This window comes from Balaenoptera musculus, chromosome 12, assembly GCF_009873245.2.
Source record: "Balaenoptera musculus isolate JJ_BM4_2016_0621 chromosome 12, mBalMus1.pri.v3, whole genome shotgun sequence".
Lineage (NCBI taxonomy): Eukaryota > Metazoa > Chordata > Mammalia > Artiodactyla > Balaenopteridae > Balaenoptera > Balaenoptera musculus.
In genome coordinates this window covers 73,562,514-73,580,454 of record NC_045796.1, presented here as the reverse complement: position 1 = coordinate 73,580,454, position 17,941 = coordinate 73,562,514, and the positions used below count along the sequence as shown (strand labels likewise).

Here is a 17,941-nt window from a genome sequence, read left to right as displayed (position 1 = left end):
CTCTTTCTGAGTGAATCTCAGTTTTCTCATCTCTACAAAAAGGATAGAAATGGAAATAAAATCTAGCTATACTGATTCAGAATTAACCTACAGAGTTATTATTTAGTATTATATATAATATAGCTACAGTGCTTATAAATAAGAATATGAAATATAATTACTAAACATTTAAAACAGTCTCATGTTTTTATTGTTATTCTTAAGTCTTATTCTAGAGGAGAGAAAAGGTATTAAAATCTCTCAGTTGTGTAAAATTCAAAAGGCAAAGTTCATCACAAAGAAAAATATATTGAGTTTTGAAGTATCATATTAGCTTAGGAAATGGAAAGATAGCAATTCCTTTCTTAGATTTTTTTCTAAAACTGATATACATATATATATATATCAGGCAACACTACTCTGTTTAAGCTTTAGAATAGGTAATTTTTTAATGAAATCAGTTTTTAATTGAGGTATAATTTATATACAGTAATGTGCACCCATTTATAACAAAAGCTCCCAGTAAACTAGGAATAGAAAGGAAATTCCTCAACCTAATAAAGGGCATCTGTGAAAAACCCACAACTAACAACATATTTAACAGTGAAAGACTGAATGCTATTCCCCTAAAATTGGAAACAAGACAAGGATATCTAGTCTCATCACTTCTGTTCAACACTATACATACTAGAGATCCTAGCCATTAAAATAAGGCAAGAAAAAGAAAAAAACAGGAATAAGGATTGGAAAGGAAGAAGTAAACTGTTTCTATTTGTACACACATGACCATGTACATGGGAAATGCTAAGGAATCTATCAAAAAATTCACTAGAAATAATACATGAATTTAACATGATTGTAGGCTATAAGGTCAATTTACACAAATCAAATGTATATCTATATACTAGCAATGAATAGTTGAAAATGAAATAAAATACACAATTCCACTTACAATAGCATTCCAGAACATAAAATTCATAGGGACAAATTTAACAAAACATGTGGAAGGCCTATATACTGGAAACCACAAAATATTGCCGAAAGAAATTACAAAGACAAACTTTTTACAGCCTGGGAAAAAATGGCAATCTGTTTGACATAATAGTGAAACAATTGACAACACTGCCACCTTCAGTAACCTAGAATAGAGAAAAATGTACCTAACGAACTTGTGAATCTGACTAAAAAGATTTCCAGGCAGAATGCTGAATGCATAAACTGGCTGTGTGCTAAGGTTAAAATGGACATGAACTAAAGAAGGAAATGTTCAGCTTGTGAGCAAAATTTAAACAGAATATAGAGGACACAAGACTTGCCTGCAAAAGATTTCCAAAGTAAAATAAGGCCTGTGGTCAAAGATCAAATTAAGTGTGTGGTTGTAATAACTCTTTTGAAAGCTTCTGAAAGATTTAAAGTGGAGCCTAGGAGACCATCGTGCCTAGTTCAGTGGAACTGGTACCACAGCACTCTGATATGTCAACCAATAATAGGAAGAAGGCCTATTTTGAAAAGAATTGTGAGTAGGGCCTTTATCTAATGTAGTAGACTATAATCTGATACACAGAAAGCCGAAAAGAAATTTTTAAAGGTACTGTACTACTTGGATTAATTGACACAGAGACACTTCAAAACAAAAATAGTTCATTGGATCCTCCACTTTCCACAGGCAGGAAGCAGACTGAGAGAGCCATTCTGATGCAATGGGGCCATTTCTTATGGAAAAGGAAGACTATCTCAGAGGACAGAGCCAAGAGCCCAGACAGAAGAACCAAAAGCCTAGGAGAACAATGAACTACAGAACCACTCTGAAGAAAAAGAACTGGGCTTATTCAAAGAACATTCCCTGCCCCTCAAGTAGGTGGCCTGGCAACATATGTCCATTGGGAATTCAGAATTGCTATGAACCACTTAGAGCCATATGACTCCTATTCCTGCCATTCTGAAAGGGAGTGTTGACTGAGGTCGTTCTGTCCCTGCCTCACCACTGTATGCTTGGTATGTGGGAACATATAGGAGGAGCCACACCAAGGAGCAAAACACGAGGATCTTCATTTGCATCTAGACCTGATTTAGATGACAGGATCCTGAACTGTGGGCCTGCTGTTTTTCCTGGGATGACATTTTTGGAAACCTAGGATGGAGATGAGCATATTTTACATGTGGAATGTGAACAATGTGTGAGGGGTGAGAATCTCTATGGAGAAAGGCCAAGCTGTCCCAAGCATCCCAGCCTCCCTAGCCATCCGAGGGAATCAAGAACATTAATAAAACAGCAATTATTCTAAGTCACTAGGTTTGGAGGTGGTTTATAGATAAATGATATGGTTTTGCAGGTGTGGTTATGTTGTCAAGAAGGTTAAACCATTTGAATCACCTGAGCTGGAATTTGCTTACAGGCAACATAAACTATAGCCCAGTTCACATGTCTTATCCTAGTGTAATTACTAAGTATCCTCTTTCATTGTGAAAGTGCCTTGGTTTGGCCAATACATTATGTGGTCGTCCCACTTATAATGTACTGCACAACAATGAGTTAAGGCTTTCTGGCTAGCTGGAAGTTAACATATCAAATCATATAAATGTATTTCACAGGAAATGTAAAATCTAAAACTGAGTACTGTTGTAAAGCCCAGCTGTTCCTTGAGGCCTAAAACTTTAAACAATCTACTGGCAGGCTTCTGAACAGCTGATGTTAAAGTGCCAGTGAGCTACTAATGGCTGCCAGAATTAAATACTTTCTCCATGTCTGGGATATAGCTGGACTTCTAAAACGTGAATTAGAAAAAGAACACAATTGAGAAAAGATGTTACATGTTTCCCCTTCTCTTTTCTCTGATTCTTTCCCATGCTAGTAATTAAAGTATATCATAAAGAAGTCTGCTACAGTGAAGAGTCAATTATGAAGATTTATGAACAAGATAAAGCTTTTGAATTAAATCAGGAAGTTATAAAATTCTTCCAGTCATAATGTCTCTGTCAAAAATTACTGTTTTTTAAAAATGTCATGATAATTAAAGCTTTAATAATGAGTGCATTCTTGGAAATCTGGCTGACAAAAAAATAACATCTACAAAAAGCAATTTAACAAGATTACCCAGTTGTGATAATGGCACCATAGACCAAGTAGCCTGACACAGAAGTGACATTAATTCATTAGATTAAAAACTTCTCACAGCCAAGAGTAAAAACTTAATAGATCTTTGTTGGAAAATAAATGAAAGACTTGGTATTAAGCAAACACTTTAAAAAGATTAGACCTTCTTTAACAAGACGTGTCACATGCAATGCATTTGTTGTCACTGAAGACTTACAAAGACTTAGAAGCATGTGAGAAGGAAAAAACTTAGGCTTTGAAAGAGGGTAAAGGACAAAAGCATATGGAAACATAAGAGAGTTTCAAAAAGGAGATAAGGAGGGAATATATTGGTAAAATTAATTATCATACTTCTTAGCACTGTCTCAACTCTGGAACCTTGGGAATTTTTATTTGAAGTTAATAGTAATCACTATCAACTTTTACCTTGTTCATATCTCTCATTTCTACCATTCCAGTCTAAAGTTTCTGAGAAATAAAAAATATTTTCTCAATATTCTAAAGTTTTTAAAAGTCATTACAAAAAGCAGTATTTCCTATCAGAAAATTTGAGAGCGCTGAAATGTAAAATCAAAAACAAAGAAAACCAATAAGCTCTACCCATTCAGAACTACCCCACCACTAGCACCTTGATGCATATTCTTCTAGGTCCTTTTCTTTACATCTATGCATGTATAATATTATCTGTCCAAATTGGGGACAATATCATAGACTGTTTTATATATAACCCCTTTTCACATAGGAATATATTGTGGAAAGTTTTCACATCACTCACTAGATGAACATTTTTAAAATTTGTGATCTGTATTGGAACTCTGCCCTTCTAGAGAGGACAAACAAATTAACAATCCCCCACCCCCCAGTGATATATAATAAATATGTTTATTTTGTTGCAACCAAAGGAACAGTATTATCTTTCCACACATATATGTGTGTGTGTGTGTGTGTGTATATCTGAAGTATACATGTAAAATATATAATAAATAAAATATATAGTAAAGTAAAAAATATATAAATATATTTAAATATAATGTTATCAAGTAGTATTCATTTATATTTCTTTTGTAATATCATTAAACATTTTTCATAAGTTTACTGACCATTTTCATTTCTTCATTTTTAAATTATCTGTGACCACGTGTCCTTAGGCAATTTGTATATTTCACATTTAACATTTTCTCATTGAATTGAAACTGTTCTTTGAATACTAAGAACATTTTAAATCTTTATCTGCCATAAATGTTATGAATATTTCCCATTTCAGCATTTATTTTTAAATTATATTTATAATATACAGATAATCATACTCTATGCTGCTATTTACTCATTATTTTCAAATGAAAAACCAAATTCTGTAAAGAAATAATATAAACTTTTTGCTGTTTTGCTGGTTCATGTCATCAATATGATTAAGCAATCTAACTGCCAATGCTCAGCCAAGAGTTTCAAGCAATACTTAAAATGTCAGCAGGCATATGAGCTGGCATGAATGTTAACAAGCAGTAGAAATAAAAATCATTAAAATTTGACTGTGGTTCAGTAAGTCTGGAGTGAAGCCCAGGATTCTGCATTTTTAACACATGCCCCCAGTAATTCTGAACTGGTTTCGTTCATGGAACGTATATTGAGAACCACTCATTTCAACCTTAAATTATTAAGTTAAAATAAAATTATTCTACTTCCCCGAAAGTTCCTGTCTCAGGTAAATTTTTTTCTATTTTCGTTTATATAATGGGTATTTCTGAAATATATCACAAACTTCAAGGAGTTCCTGAGACTTACAGCACGTATAAAACCAAACTGTAGACCCCATTCTCCTTCCCAAGGCACTGGTGTTGTGCCTCAGAAAACAGAGGAATAAATCCTTGATATAATCCTAATTTAGAGAGGGTGAGGTAAGAGGAGACGATGAAAAAGTAAGCATGTGACAATACACACCAAGCTGGGAACTGAGGGATTATCTTCTCTCCTCTGGCTTTACTATACAATATAACGATTAGTACTCATTCAAATGCAGGATCACTTGACTGAAATGGCAAGCAATCCCCATAATATGAAAGGACAAAGATAAAAAGTGCGGGGGGTTGAGGGAGAAATGCTTACAACCCAGCTGGGACCATGTGGCAGGCAGAATAATGACGTGCTCCTCCCCGCAAACCTATAAATACATTACCTTTTGTGGCATAAGGAACTTTGCAGATGTGATTAAAGGTGAGTCCTTAAAAGCAAAAAACCTTTTCTGGCTGTAGTCAGAGAAACAGATGGGATGACAGAAACAGGGTCAGAGAGACACTACATTGCTGGCTTTGAAAATAGATAAAGGGGACCATGAACCAAGGACTGGAGGCATTTCTCTAGAAGCTGGAAAAGACAAGGGTGTGGAACTCAGCCCTGCTGACATCTTTTATGATTTTAGCCTGTTGAGACTTGTGTCAGGCTTGTGACCTATAGAACTATAAGGCAATATATTTGTGCTATTTTAAGTCACTAAGTTTGTAGTAATTTGTCATGCTAGCAATAGAAACCTAGTACCAGTCACATTCTAGTGCCAACAATGACTTCTGTACAAGTGCTGAAAGATACATGGCAGGTTCATAAGACAGAAAAATCTATCAGGTTTTTCTTTTGTTCGGTTACTCCCCAACACAGCTGCTTCATGCCAAACATGAAGAGCACTTTCTAGAACAAAAGGGGGAACCTCCTCAATGGGAAGAGGCTTCAACTTTGTGACTTTAAGTTCCAATAAGGATTCCAGATGTAGACACACTGTACACATGAACTGAAGGCCAGACTAAACATAAAACTAGAATCAGAAAAGCTGAGACCCAGAGCAACAGTTTAATAAACAGAGACTGACTATGTAGAGACAATATTCTCCCACTCATACTGCCCATGCCCTCTTGAAGACTGACCATGTGTTACGGGCTCAGTTGTGCCCCTCCAAAATTCATATGTTCAAGTCCTAATCCCTGTACTTCAGAATATGACTGTATTTGCAGACAGAGTCTTTAAAAAGGTAATTAAGTTAAATGGGGTCACTAGGGTGGGCCCTAATCCAACATAACTGGTGCTATTCTATGAAAAAATTAGGACACAGATGCACAGAGACAAAATACCACTGAAGGAAGACAAGCCAAGGAGAGAGACCTTAGAAGAAACTGACTCTGTTGATACCTTGATCATGGACTTCTAGCCTTCAGAACTGTGAAAAAATAAATTTCTATTGGCTAAGCCACCCAGTTTATGGTACTGTTACAGCAGCGCAAGCAAACAATACCATGTGATACATGTAGCAGTTTTTAAGACTGGAGGGGGCAAAAGGAACATTTACTCACATCTTTAGTAAAATATCAAGCTTCGATATTGGTCACTTACTTAAGAAAAGATATATGATAAACATAACTTCTATGAAAAGATTTGGCAACAACAGAAAAAAAAAGAAATAAAGTATGGAACACTCTTAAGAGACAAAGACAATTTACTTCAGGTAAAAGATAACTTTTATATAGCAACTGCTTCACAAGTAAATTAAAGAAAACGTGGACTATGAAATAATAGATGAAACGCAAGATAAAAACACAAACATCCTACCTAAATAAATGTTTTGCATTATTAACTTAAAGAGTAAGAGTATTTTTTAGGCAAGCACTTCTGTGGCTCAGTTCCAGTGTCTTTGTTCTTTAAACTTCTTTTAGTTGTAAGCTGCAGAGATTGAAGAAGGCAGGCAAGTGTGATTTAACAGCAAGTGAGGACTGTCTTATCAATCAGCTGCTAATTCCTTTTCTACTTTCATTACTACTCAATATAGGTATTTATGATAAAAGAGGAAAACATTTGTAATTTATAAAAGAGGGATCTAGCCTTCATGAAGCTTTGCTAAGTTATTCTGGCTAAGAAACTAACTGTTGTTAGCAATTGCTTTTGTATTTTTATTATGAAGTGTTAAAACTGGACAGAGATTCACAAAAGGGATGAGATTAAAAATTATGACTACAGGATATTTTGACTACAAGGACATGTGACTTGTCCTTTTGACTACAAGCACATGTGAAAGTGGAATACAGAGTGGCAACATAGAAACTACATTACATGTCACACAAACCCATCATTCTGTCATATTTCAGTGAATTAAGTTTTCTTTTTGTCTTCTCAGTACAGTAGCAGTGCAAGCATAAAGAGAATAAAATGTCGAGAGGTGGCCAAGATGGGGGAGTAGGAAGACCCTAAACTTACCTCCTCCCACAGACACAACAAAATGACAGCTCCTTACAGAACAAGTATCTAAGAGAAAGGCCTGAAGACTAACCAAAAAGATTTTCCACAAGTAAAGACAAAAAGAAGAAATCACAATGAGATGGGTGGGAGGCAGAGATGACATAGAGTCAGGACCCACACTCTTAGGTCAGCCACCCACAAACAGGAGGGATGTCACAATCAGAGGTTCTCCCCAAGGAGCGAGGGATCTGAGCCTACGTCAGACTCCCCAGCCCAGGAGTCCTGCACTGGGAAGATGAGCCCCCAGAATATCTGGCTTTGAAAACCAGTGGGGCTTCTCTTTGGGAAAGCTGGAGGACTGTAGGAAACAGAGACTTGGCTCCTAAAAAGCATAAGCAAAATCTCACACACTCCAATTTCCAGCACAGAGGCAGGGGCCTGGGTCCAACACGCTTGCTGATCTTAGAGAGCCACCTAAAGATGCAGGAAGCAACTGGAACTACCCTCGGGGAAAGAAGTAGTGGCAACAGCCATTTTGAGGAGCTCATTCTACCATGATAATACTGGCTCTAGCAAAGCACCATTCTGAAATCTTCCCTCTAGCCTATTAGCACCAGCGTCCAGGCCCCATACTCCAGCAGGCCAGCATCGGTCCCAAGCTCCCCAGCTGCACAAAGAGCCATGCAGGGACCCAGCCTCACCCACCAGCAGACTGGCAGCAGTCCCGCGCCACCCTGGGTCACACAGCCAAACACACAGGAGGCCTACCTTCTCACCTAGTTGGCCCACAGTCACCTCAGGAGGCACGGCCTCACAGTCAACCAAGGAGGAAACCAGCCCTGCCTACCAGCATGCCCACAGTAGTTGGCCCTGCCAAAACAGGATGTACACAGCCCACACAGGGTGTACCCCTAGAACATTTGGCTCTGGTAACCAGAGAGGAGAGTGCTACTGGGCCCCACAGGACATCTACATAAGGCCACTTCTCCAACACTGGGAAACATAACCAGTCTACCTACCACAAAGAAAAAAAACCAAAGAATTAGGCAAAACAAGGAAACAGAAGAATTTGTTCCAAATGAAAGAATAAGCCATAACCTCAAAAAAAGAACTAAATAAAATGGAGATAAGCAATATATCCAATAAATAGTTCAAGGTGATGATCATAAATATGCTCACCAAATTTGGTAGAAAAATGGATGAATACAGTGAGAATTTCAACAGAGTTAGAAAATATAAAAATATAAAGAAGAACCAAACAGAGTTGAAGAATACAATAACTGAAATAAAAATACACTAAAGGAATCAACAGCAGATTACATGATAAAGAGCAATGGATTGGCGAACTGGAAGAGAGAGTAGTGGAAATTAACCAAGATGAACAGAAAAAAGAAAAAAGAATTGTAAAAAATAAGGATAGATTAAGAGATCTCTGCAACAACATGAAGCATACTAACATTCACATTATAGAGGTCCCAAAAGAAGAGAGAGAAAGGGGCAGAGAATTTATTTGGAGAAGTAATAGCTGAAAACTATCCTAACCTTGGGAAGAAAACAGACATCCAGGTCCAAGAAGCACAGAGAGTCCCAAAGGAGATGAACCCAAAGAGATCCACACCAAGACACATTATAATTAAAATGGCAAAAATTAAAGATAAAGAGAGAATCCTAAAAGCAGCTAGAGAAAAGCAACTTGTTACGTACAAGGGAACTCCCATAAGACTATTAGCTGACTTTTCAGTAGAAACTCTATAGGTCAGAGGGAGTGGCACAATACGTTCAAAGTGTTGAAAGGAAAAACCCTACAACCAAGAACACTCTACCCAGCAAGGTTACCATTCAGATTTGAAGGAGTGATAAAAAGTTTTACAGACAAGCACAAGATAAAAGAGTTCAGCACCACTAAACTGGCTATACAAAAAATGTTAAAGGGACTTCTCTAAGTGAAAAAGAAAAAGCTACAACTAGAAATATGGAAATTACAAAAAGAAAAATCTCACTGGTAAAGGCAAACATACAGCAAAGGTAATGGACCAACTACTTATACAGCTAGTAGAAAGGTTAAAAGAAAAAAGTAGTAAAATCATCTATATCTAACATAAGTAGTTAAGGAATACACAAAATAAAAAGATGTAAAATATGACATCAGACATAAATGGTGGGGGAAGGGATGAGTAAAACTGTAGGGCTGTTAGAATGCATTCAAACTTAAGAGATCATCAACTTAAGACAGACACCTATATGGAAGGTTGCTATATATGAACCTCATATAACCACAAACAAAAAACTATAATAGATACACGAAAAATAAAGAGAAAGGAATCCAAACTTAACATTAAAGATACTCAACAAATCACAAGAGAAAAAAAAAGGAACACAGAAAAACTATAAAAACAACCAAAAAGCATTGGCATTTTAAAATGCCAATAAGTATATACCTATCAACAATTACTGTCAAGGTAAATGAATTAAATGCTCCAATCAAAGACATAAAGTGGCTGAATAGATTTTTTTAAAAAAAGAACCATATATATGCTGCCTAAAACAGACTCACTACAGATCAAAAGACAGACAGACTGTAAGGGATGGGATGAAAAAAAGAATTCTATGAAAAAGCTTGGATAGCAACAATTACATAAGACAAAATAGACTTAAAGACTATAACAAGACACAAAGCATATTACATAATGATAAAGGGATCAATCAAAGATGAATATATAACAATTAAAAATATATATGACCCAACATAAGGGCACTTAAATACATAAAGCAAGTATTAACAACATAAAGGGAGAAAGTGACAGTAATACAATAATGGTAAGGCACTTTAACACCCCACTTACATTAATGGACATATCATCTACACAGAAAAACAAGAAGGAAACACTGGCCTTAAATGACACATTAGACCAGATGGACTTAATAGATTTATAAAACATTCCATCCAAAACCAGCATAATACACATTCTTTTCAAGTGCACATGGAACATTCTCAGGACAGATCACATGTTAGGCCACAAAACAAGCCTCAGTAAATTTTTAAAAACTGAAATCATATCAAGCATATTTTCTAACCACAATGCTATGAGACCAGGAATCAACCACAAGGAAAAAAAGAGCAAAAACCACAAACGCATGGAGGCTAAACAATATGCTACTAAACAACCAATGGATCACTGAAGAAATCAAACAGGAAACCAGAAAATACCTGGAGACAAATGAAAATGAAAACACAATGATCTAAAATCTATGGGATGCAGAAAAGCAGTTCTCAGATGGAAGTTTATATTGATATAAGCTTCCCTCAGGAAACAAGAAAAATCTCAAACAAACAACCCAAACTTACAACCAAAGGAGCTAGAAAAGGACAAACAAAACTCAAAGTTAGGAGGAAAGAAATCATAAAGGTCAGAGCAGAAATAAATAAAATAGAAACTTAAAAAAGAAAGAAAGAAAGAAAAGAAGAGATCAATGAAACTAAGAACTGGTTCTTCGAAAAGATAAACAAAATTGATAAACCTTTAGCCAGATTCCTCAAGAAAAAAAAGGGAGAAGGCCCAAATCAATAAAATCAGAAATGAAAAAGGAGAAATTACAACCAACACCGCAGAAATACAGAGGATCATAAGAGACTATGACAAACAAATAAAATGGACATCCTAGAAGAAATGAACAAATTCCTAGAAATGCACAATCCCCCAAGACTAAACCAGGAAGAAGTAGAAAATGTAAACAGACCTATTACCAGTAATGAAATTGAATCAGTAATTTTAAAACTCCCACCAAGATCAAATGGCTTCAACAATGAATTCTACCAAACATTTAGAAAAGACTGAACACCATTCCTTCTCAAACTATTCCAAAAAACTGCAGAGGAAGGAACACCTCCAAACTCCATCTACAAGGCCAGCATCAGCCTGATACCAAAATCAGATGAAGACATCACAAAAAAGAAAATTACAGGCCAATGTCACTGATGAACACAGAAGCAAAAATCCTCAACAAAATGCTATCAAACCGAGCCCAACAATACAGTAAAAGGATCATACACCATGATCAAGTGGGATTTATCCCAGGGAGGCAAGGATTCTTCAATATTCGCAAATCAATCAGTGTGATACATCACATTACCAAACTGAAGAATAAAGACCATATAATCATCTCAATAGATGCAGAAAAAGTTTTTGACAAAATTCAACACCTATTTATGATAAAAAAAAAACTCTCCAAAAATGGGCATACAGGGAACTTACCTCAACATAATAAAGGCCATATATGACAAACCCACAGCTAACATCATTCTCAGTGGTGAAAAGCTGAAAGCATTCCCTCTTAAGATCAGGAACAAGACAAGGATGCCCACTGTCGCCACTTTTATTCAACATAGTTTTGGAAGTCCTAGCCACGGCAATCAGAGAAGAAAAAGAAATAAAAGGAATCCAAATTGGAAAAGAAGAAGTAAAATTGTCACTGTTTGCAGATGACATGATACTATACATAGAAAATCCTAAAGATGCTACCAGAAAATTACTAGAGCTCATCAATGAATTTGGTAAAGTTGCAGGATACAAAACTAATACACAGAAATCTCTTGCATTCCTATACACTAACAACAGAAGATCATAAAGAGAAATTAAGGGAACAATTCCATTTACCATCACATCAAAAAGAATAAAATACCTAGGAATAAACCTACCTAAGGAGGTAAAAGACCTGTACTCAGAAAGCTATCAGACACTGATGAAAGAAATTGAAGATGACACAAACAGATGGAAAGATATAACGTGTTCATGGATTGGAAGAATTAATATTGTTAAAATGACCATACTACCCAAGGCAGTGTATAGATTCAATGCAATCCCAAGGGCATTTTTCACAGAACTAGAATAAATAATTTTTAAAATTTGTATGGCAACACAAAAGACCTCAAATAGCCAACACAATCTTGAGAAAGAACAGAGCTGGAGGAATCAGGCTCCCTGACCTCAGATTATATTAAAAGCTACAATAATCAAAACAGTATGATACTGGCACAAAAACAGATGCATAAATCAATGGAACAGACTAGAGAGCTCAGAAATAAACCCACACACTTGTGGTCAATTAATCTATGACAAAGGAGGCAAGAATATGAAATGGAGAAAAGACAGTCTGCTCAATAAGTGGTGCTGGGAAAACTGAACAGCTACATGGACAAGAATGAAATTAGAACATTCTCTAATATCATACACAATACTAAAATCAAAATGGTTCAAGGGCTTCCCTGGTGGTGCAGTGGTTGAGAATCTGCCTGCCAATGCAGGGGACACGGGTTCGAGCCCTGGTCTGGGAAGATTCCACATGCCGCGGAGCAACTGGGCCCATGAGCTACAATTACTGAGCCTGCACGTCTGGAGCCTGTGCTCCGCAACGAGAGGCCACGATAGTGAGAGGCCCGCGCACCGCGATGAAGAGTGGCCTCCGCTTGCCACAACTAGAGAAAGCCCTCGCACAGAAACGAAGACTCAACACAGCCATAAATAAATTAATTAATTAATTTAAAAAAAAAATGGATTCAAGACCTAAATGTAACGCCAGAAACCATAAAACTCCTAAAAGAAAATGTAGGTGAAACACTCTTTGACATAAATTATAGCAAGATTTTTTTGAGTTTGTCTCCTAAAGGAAATAAAAGCAAAAACAAACAAATGGGACCTAATTAAACTTAAAAGCTTTTGCTCAGGAAAGAAAATCATCAACAAAACAAAAAGACGACCTAATGAATGGAAGAAAATATTTGCAAATGATATAACCAATAAAAGGTTAATATCCAAAATATATACACAGCTCATATTAAAAGAACAACCCGATTAAAAAATGCGCAGAAGAAATGACTAGACATTTTTCCAAAGAAGACATAGAGATGGACAACAGACACATGAAAAGATGCTTAACATCACTAATCATCAGAGAAATGCAAATTAAAGCCACAATGGGATATCACTTCACACCTGTCAGAATGGCTATCATCAAAAAAACCACAAACAACAAATGTTGGTGAGGATGTGGAGAAGAGGGAAGCCTCGTACACTTTTGGTGGGAGTGTAAATTGGTGCAGTCACTGTGGAAAACACAATGGAGGTTTCTCAAAAGACTAAAAACAAAACTACCAAATGACCCAGCAATTCCACTCCTGGGTATATATCCGAAGAAAACAAAAACACTAATTCGAAAAAATACATGCACCCCAATGTTCATAGCAGCATTATTTACGATTGCCAAGATATGGAAGCAACCTAAGTATCCATCAACAGATGAATGGATAAAGATGTGGCATATATATATATATACAATGGAATACTACTCAGCCATAAGAAGAATGAACTTTTGCCTTTTATAACAACATGGACGGACTTGGAGGGTATTATGCTAAGTGAAATAAGTTTGACAGAGAAAGACAAATACTGTATATCATTTATATGTGGAATCTCAAAAATAAAACAAACTAGTGAATATAAAAGAAACAGAATCATAGATATAGAGAACAAACTAGTGGTTATCAGTGAGGAGAGAGAAGGGGTGAGGGACAAGAGAGGGGTAGGAGCTTAAGAGTTCAAAACTACTATGTATAAAATAAATAAGCTACAAGGACATATTGTACAACACAGTGACTATAGCCAATATTTTATAATAACTGTAAATGGGATATAACCTTTAAAAACTGTGAATTACTATGCTGTACACCTGAAGTTTATATAATATTGTAAATCAGCTATACCTCAATTAAAACAAAAATAAAAAAGAAACCCTATGGTACCCAGCAAAACCATTTCTAAGGGGAAAGTTTATAGCTATACATGCCTACCTCAGGAAACAAGAAAAATCTCAAATAAACCATCTAACCTTATACATCAAGGAACTATAGAAAGAAGAAAGAACAAAACCCAAAGTTAGTAGAAGGAAAGAAATCATAAAGATCAGAGCAGAAATAAATGAAATTGAGACTAAAAAAAAATAGAAAAGACCAATGAAAATAAGGTCCTTTGTAAAGATAAACAAAATCAATAAACCTTTACCCAGACTCATCAAGAAAAAAAGAGAAAGGGCCCAAATATATAAAATCAGAAATGAAAGATGAGAAGTTACAACAGACACCATGGAAATACAAAGGATCATAAGAGATTACATGAACAATCACATGCCAATAAAATGGACAACCTATTAGAAATGGATAAATTCCTAGAAATTTACGTCTCCCAAAAACTGAATCAGGAAGAAATATAAAATACGAAAAGACTTATTACAAGTAATGAAATTAAATCAATAATAATAATAATAAAAGTCCCAACAAACCAAAGTCCAGGACCATAAGCCTTCACAGGAAAATTCTATAAAACATTTAAAGAAGAGATAACACCTATCCATCTCAAACTATTCCAAAAACTTGAAAAGAAAGGAATGCTTCCAAGCTCATTCTACAAGGCCACTATCACCCTGATATAAAATTCAGACAAGGATGTCACTCACAAAAAAAGAAAATTACAGGCCAATATCACTGAAGAACATAGAAGCAAAAATCCTAAACTAAATATTAGCAAAACAAATCCAACAATACATTAAAAGGATCAAACACCATGATCAAGTGGGATTTATCCCAGGAATGCAAGTATGGTTCAATATCTGCAAACCAATGTGATGTAACACATTAATGTGAGATACCACATTAACAAATTGAACAATAAAAAAATCATATGATCGGGACTTCCCTGGTGGCACAGTGGTTAAGAATCCACCTGCCAATGCAGGGGACATGGGTTCAAGCCCTTGTCCGGGAAGATCCCATGCCGCAGAGCAACTAAGCCCATGCACCACAACTACTGAGCCTGCACTCTAGAGCCCGCGAGCCACAACTACTGAGCCTGTGTGCCACAGCTACTGAGGCTTGCAGGCATAGAGCCCGTGCTCTGCAACAAGAGAAGTCACCACAAGGAGAAGCCCTCACGCTGCACTGAAGAGTAGCCCCCCCTCGCTGCAACTAGAGAAAGCCCGTGCACAGCAATGAAGACCCAACACAGGCAAAAATAAATAAATAAATTTATTTTAAAAAAAAGAAATCATATGATCATCTCAACAGATGCCAAAAAGACTTTTTACAAAATTCAACATCCATTTATCATAAAAACTATCAAAAAGTGGGTACAGAGAGAATATACCTCAACATGATAAAGATCTTATTTGACAATGACATTCTAGACCTAGGTTTGATATTTGCATGCAACTTTTGAAAAGTCTATCTTAACTGACCATTATTTTTCATTTCTATTTCATAAAATTCTACCTTTAATTTATAGTATCTATCACTCACAACTAATCCAAATATTAGCAATTACAGATGAGCAAAAATATGTACTACTTGATATATAACTTTAAGATCCTAAAATATCGATGCAGGAAGGAGAAATGCTAAACTCCAAAACATCTACCACAGACTCAATACAGATTTTTAGAACAAGATTTCAGACTGACTAAATAAATTCTTTGGGATTAGTTCCTGCCTAGTATAAAAATAATAATTTTTTTAAAAGTAACGAGGATATCCTAAAGTAAAACATATACTCTACAGAATAATGGTGTAAGTGCTCATCAAAGGATACCAAAACACTAAAGAAGCTGCTAAAAAATTAATCACATTACAGAAAAGGGGAATGGGAAAGGAAAAGCGCAAGAATAATTTCTTTATAAGAGTTGGGGGATGGGTTTGAGGAGAGAGAAAGAACCAAACAAAAAAGATGAATTTCATTAAGTTCCTGAAATAATCTCAAAAGGCAGAAATATGGTACTATTTTTTAAGGTGTATAGCTGTGTTATAGACTTAAATTGTTTACCTCATTTTCTGTTCCCACATCCAGCATGACAGGCAGACATTGTTGAGGATTCATCCCTCCACAAGCTGTATACAGAGCCAGTTTACCCACGGGGATGCCCATCCCATTACAGCCAAGGTCTCCCAGGCCAAGAATACGCTCTCCATCAGTCACCACAATAGCCTCAAAGAAAAAGAAAAAATATCTATTAATAGATGTTTGCAAATTCCGGGGCATAGTTCCTACTCTCTGTTTCTGAAGTTAATATTTATGCAATGAAATACTAAGCTGTCAAAAAGCATAAATTGAATATACATGGAAAAGATTTTATGTGATCATTAAGTGTGGAAGACTGGGGAGAATAAATAAATTTGATATATGCATTTTAAATGTATTTTTAAAATACATATATATGATTGTTTGGTTGTTGAAAAAAGAAGACAAGGTATGCCCATAAAGATTCAAACAACACAAATAACTCAGTCTTCAATCAGGAGGAGTAAGTGGGCAGAGTACAGGTAAATAAGAGCTCAAACTGGGAACTAAACTGAACCTTAGAACAACTTTGAAACTAGTCACATCCACTTTGAGTACCATTAGGGGAGAGTCCATGGATAAATCATCGCTCAGGAGTCCCCAGTGCTCTGATCTTCAGTTTATGCATCCTCCTAATTTCACAACAATGTTGTGATCCATCCTCTTTAACTCCTATAACACTGGATATTGTTCTACCATCTTTGAAATATGCCAAGCACAGTCTATTACTACTCTTACCTGATAGTAGAGTACCACTAGACAATGAATTTTGTTTAGTTTATTTCTAATCATCTTGAGTATCTACAAAGCATACATTTTAATCATGTGGAGATTTTAATGCTAAGTACTTTGTTATCTTTATTGAAATTAATGCATCTATCATCTTTGTTCTGTGATTCATGGCCATTACATGAATTTAAGCAAAACCAATTTTGTGAAACACAATTTATTAGATTTTCTACAAACTGCTACACTTGTCATATCCATGGAGCCTAGAAAAAATGGCAGTTATTTGACCTTAGATAAACTGATGAATTAAAGCTTCTGTTTCTTATTTATAAAAATGCGAATGATAAATGTACTTTTCAGAGTAGCTGCAAAAAACTAGGAGCCAACTCTGTTGTGCTCACTACTGTACACCAACATCTAGCACAGCATTTGGCACAGAGTAAACAATCAAAAACATTAATTAACTGAAAAATCTATGATTCAATACAATGAAATCATGATAAACAAAGAACTTACCACATTACCTGATACATTAGAATTCTCAAAAAAATTATAGATATTAGTACTATTATTATCATAAGGACTAATGTACAGAGTCATAGCATTTTAGAAGCAAAGGGGAATTTGGAGTACATTCAGTCTATCCCTCTTACAGATGAGGAAACCGAAGATAAGAGAACTGAAATAACTTGCCTACTGTAATTTACCTCGTTAATATCAAAGAACCAGGACCCGAGTGTGTTAACTCCTAGTGCAGTGTTTTTCTACCACAATATAATGCAGAACATATATTTTAAAAGTTTGAGGGCTTTTCATTTAGTTTTCTGTTCACCTATATTATGCAGCTCTTAAAGACCTGCCTTAAGATATGTACATGTATATATGTACTTTTAACTAACTTACAAGTACATATATACATTTCACCCAAAAGTGGGTGAAAATTATTTTTGCATATTCCATAAAGTTGATCTTTGTCAAATTTTCCATGTCTCATTGAAAAGGGTCAATATGTTAGGCTGTTTTGGAGAAGGCAACTTGAGACACC

The 17,941-nt window shown here is 35.7% G+C and overlaps 1 protein-coding gene across 2 annotated transcripts in view; it reads right to left on the bottom strand.

The window, feature by feature from the left end:
• The window catches only part of ME1 (malic enzyme 1), a 184,543-nt gene that overhangs the window by 96,603 nt on the left and 69,999 nt on the right, over nt 1-17,941 (bottom strand). For both annotated transcript variants that reach the window (XM_036871346.1, XM_036871347.1), the window contains exon 5: nt 16,153-16,314. In XM_036871346.1, the coding sequence (XP_036727241.1) occupies nt 16,153-16,314 (162 nt within the window). The remainder of the gene's footprint in view (nt 1-16,152; nt 16,315-17,941) is intronic.